We start from the raw sequence: 4,574 nt of genomic DNA, 5'->3' as shown, positions 1-4,574 counted from the left end.
AAATTGTGGGCCCATGAAGAATGTACAGATGGTACTCCTGCTTTTATTTGTGAAAATTGTTTAGAGTGATTAAAATCTTTTTTTAGATTGTTTAACGGGTGATGCGGAAGTTATCGGACAAAATAAAAACGTCAATAACTTATTTATAAATAAAAAAACAAACTACTATTATATTTTTTTTAAATAAAGCATTTATCTTTTAATAAAAATATATTATTTTTTATATGAAAAAACACCACCATCTGCAATTGATCTCAATTTTGCTCTGACGCCTTTCATATGCGACTGTAAAAAGTTTAAATCAATTTCTTGTAGTTTTAGTTTAATGCGATCAATCAAAAATTGCTCTGTTGAAGCTTGCCAATCTCCCTCGTAAACCATCTGTGCCAAATGTCCCCAATAACTTTTAATTGGTCGTGACCTCGTAAACCTTCTGTGACAAATGTCCCCAAAAATTTTCAATTGGTCGTGCTTGAGACACATTTGGGGGATTGGATTCTTTATCAACGTAATAGACATATTGGTCCATCCAATTTAGAGAATCTTTAGAATAATGAGAACTTGCTAAATTTGGCCAAAATAAATAGTTAAAGTCTCCATGATACTTGTGAATAAATGGAAGAAGTCGTTTTTCTAAACATTCATTAATATAGATTGATGAATTGATCGCTACAGCCTTGGAAGTGCGAAACAATGGCTCGGACATACCACGGTCAGATATGGCTATCCACATTAATAATTTTTTTGGAAATTTCTCTTTTCCTATAAAACGAACACTTTCTGGACATGTCTTTTTGTTGTTTGTGTAGTATCCAGAAATCCCAGGCATGTTGTCCCCTGCAAAACAAAAGTATTTTTCGTCACCGATGACTAGAAGCGAATTTGTGTTATAGAGTTGGTTAACTAGTTTCCTGCTTCTTTTCTTTGCCTTTATTTGTTGTTCTATAGTGTATTTTGGAGTCTTTTCACGTTTTCTATATTTAATATTCATTTTTTTTAACTGAAGACCAATTGTCGATTGATTTACACCGAATTTAATACCTATTTTTCTCTGACTGACTCCTTTTCGACTATTGACAAGTCTAGTTAATTCGGCTTTCTTTTCTCTAGTCCAGGATGTCGGACGACCAGGGTGCTTTCTATCAGAAAACGATTGAACAGTTTCAAGTCTTTTTAGGTTATCATATATTGTACTTCGAGCAAATCCTTCCTTTTCAAAATGGTGTACGATTTTTTTATTTTTTATATTAAGTTTATTTACAAAAAAACATTTTTAGTCGCTTTCGAAAAGATTCTCGTTCAGCTGCATTTAACCTCATTTTACCACAAAAACTGATTATTATGCTCAAATAATAATCAGTTTTTGTGATAAAATCAAAGATAAACCCCAAAAACTAATTATTATGCTCAAATAATGAAATTAGGATTTGTCCAATAACTTCCGCATCAACCGTTACTTAATCTTTTGTGTTTGTTTACCTAACCTTTTGTGTTTGATTACTTAATTAGTTTTTTAAAGCTTCATTTTCAAGTCTTATTAAATGTATTAACTTACCCCATGGTGTGTATCAACTTGCCAGCATGGGGCAGCTTGATACACAAATCATTACCTTACTTTTTGTGCTGTATTTATTTCAATTATGTTCTAATCAATAAAATTGTGGTACTAAAATATGCAGGATACTTAGTGTAACATATACAAGTTATAAAATCCATGTAAAATGCAAAGTCCACTATGAAAACATTATATTTATAATATAATTTGAACATCTATTATATTGACACTATATTTTTTTATACCACATCTATTATATTTAAACTATGTTTTTATACCACATTTTAAATCATATCTTTGTTATTCCGTATTGTACGTATATTCTTTTTGTATTATGGTTTTTAATTTAATGTATTGAGTTATATATCTTTTGATTGATTATTGGATTGAAAATTAGAATAGTAAATTTTCATGAAAAAATAAAACCCATGACTAATTTTAGAAATTTTTGCTTGTGATTTTTATTATTCAAAAATATTGATGAAAAATTAGTGAAAAATAAACGGAAATCATCATCTACAATTTTTGACTAAAATATTTGGTTTTGGCTTGGTATGAAAATTTTTTTGTGTGGGAAAGGGAGGGGGGGGGAAGGGTTAGGCGTTGCTCTTTACCCCTCCCTTTCTGCAGCCCATTTATATATATATATAAATATATATATATATATATATATATATATATATATATATATATATATATATATATATATATATATATATATATTTACATACATATAAATGCCATATATTATGAAACCACATGCAAAAAAATTAAAACTTTTAGTGAAATTCTTGACAAGACCGCCTATGCGATATCTGAACAACAAAACCTTAAAACCAAAAACTGTTTTCAGATTTGGATTGAGCACTATCACTTTAGCATCAAATTTTTCAGATCACTGTGTAACGCAACGCTAAATCTTGTTAACAAAAAAGGAAAAAAGAAAAAAAAGGTCACAAGTTATCCATCGCAGAGTCTTTAATTCAACCAAAATTAAAATAGCATTAAATAGTTCAATGGAACTCGCCGCGAGTTAATAGCAAATTATCTCCTACTCTTTTTAAATTAGTTATAACGTTGCGTAATTTATGGACGATCTTTTATTAAAAGCTAAATAAAAAGGGATAAACTTTGTGCAAACAAAATTAATAAATTAAGAAAAAAATAACCAGTGAAAGAGCTTGTGACTGTATGATTTTAATTGTAACAAAAAGACAATTACTTATATAAAATGATTCTTCTATATATATATATATATATATATATATATATATATATATATATATATATATATATATATATATATATATATATATATATATATATATATATATTTATATATATATATATATATATATATATTATATATATATATATATATATATATATATATATATATATATATATATATATATATATATATATATATATATATATATATATATATATAATTCCAATTTCGACGATATAAGGGTATGCAAACCACGGTGCATAGGAACATACTCTAAGACCTTGCAACACATCCCCAGAGATTTTATTTTTGATTATCATTAGAAAACATTTCCTCATTCAAAAAATGTAAACGACAACTTTTTTTAGTGGGGGCTTGGGGAGAAAACACACATTTTAGGGCAGTGCCCAGGAATTTTGTTGTTCAAGATAGGTAGCTAATAAGCATGGGGCATACTCAAATTTTTAGTATGTTGATACTGGTAGCAAATGAGGATGACTTGCAAAAAATTAAGGTAATTGAAGCTAAACCAACCCCGCCCCGATCCCTAACTGCCCCCTTCCTAGAACTACGTCTCCTTTAATCGTAAATTTTTTTTTTGTTTTATCATAAAGTAGATCAAAATTCATCGACAGATTTCAAATTTCATCAAAAAATCTCTTTTCGTTTAAGATTTATAACAATGCAAAGCCTAAAATTACCCCCTGAAATAACCTTAAATGGTCCGAACTTTTAAACGAAAATTTTTTTTTGATGTAATTTGAAATCTGTCGATGAACTTTGATCTAGTTTAATATAAAACAAGCAAAAAGTTGAAAAGTGTTTTTTGGAACCATACCCTAGGGGGGATTTGGGGAATCTTCTCGAACACCACAAAATCATGCCCATGCCCCATATTTAGATTTTCAGAAATATTTGTGATAGATTTATCAATTTTGTTTTTTAAAGTTTTTAAAAATTTTTGTTTAACATTAAAATTTACAGACGGATAAGTAATTTTTATTACTTTCTATTTACATTTTTATTGAAATAAAAACAAAGCAAAGCAACCTTTAATTATTAACAGTTAGTAAAAGTTAGCAGTTGCTAATTGTTAACAGTTGCATAATAACTCTTTGCACGCGTTGATATACGAACTGAAAGCATGTTTTTAGCCATTATATTGACATGTGTTTATAGGCATTATATTGACATTTGATTGATATAACCGATATATCATGCCAATATTATCAATCCATATCAGAAGTTTTTATTTGAAGCATTCATTTAAAATGCCTAAACATGCAAAAGAACATAGTGATTTTGTAAAAAAATTTTGCATTTGCTGCTTCAGGAAAGGCCCGGATTTAAGACCAATAAATAACCCTGAAACAACTTATTTAAATCTAAATAAAAAGAAAAATGACTACTCAAACCTTATCAAAACTATATTCTGGAAAGATTATTCAGCGGATAATCCTGACCTTCCTACCATGCTTTGCTCAAAATGTAGAAAAAAGCTTGCAGGGACTGATCCTTACTTCATTATGCGGCCGTGTTATAAAGGTAATTATAACTATATTGATGTTTAATTTACTTCATTTAAAATATAGTTTCGCTATTTTAGTTATTATAGTTGTCATAAAAGTGCTATAAAATTTAGACCTGAATACCAGAGTTATTAGAGGGAAAAAATGTGAATGTTTTATTTGTGAAAATAGGCGCAAATCAAAAATGGAAAAAATATTGGCCCCAATGGTTGATTGTGTTTCGGGAAAGCTTGTTTATCAAGGCGCTGAAGATGTTTCA

The 4,574-nt window shown here is 28.4% G+C and overlaps 1 protein-coding gene across 1 annotated transcript; it reads right to left on the bottom strand.

Annotated features, from left to right (window-relative positions):
• Positions 1 to 406: 406 nt before the first annotated feature.
• Positions 407 to 3,944, bottom strand: LOC136083023 (uncharacterized). Its single transcript, XM_065802435.1, has 2 exons — positions 3,885 to 3,944; positions 407 to 1,210 (listed from the first exon to the last, which is right to left on the bottom strand). The coding sequence occupies exons 1-2, from the start codon at positions 3,942 to 3,944 to the stop codon at positions 407 to 409; spliced, it is 864 nt and encodes a 287-aa protein (XP_065658507.1).
• Between the last annotated feature and the right edge of the window lie 630 nt (positions 3,945 to 4,574).

This window comes from Hydra vulgaris, chromosome 08, assembly GCF_038396675.1.
Source record: "Hydra vulgaris chromosome 08, alternate assembly HydraT2T_AEP".
In the NCBI taxonomy this organism is placed as follows: Eukaryota; Metazoa; Cnidaria; class Hydrozoa; order Anthoathecata; family Hydridae; genus Hydra; species Hydra vulgaris.
Note: the sequence above shows the minus strand (reverse complement) of the source record. Positions and strands in the feature narration are given on the sequence as shown.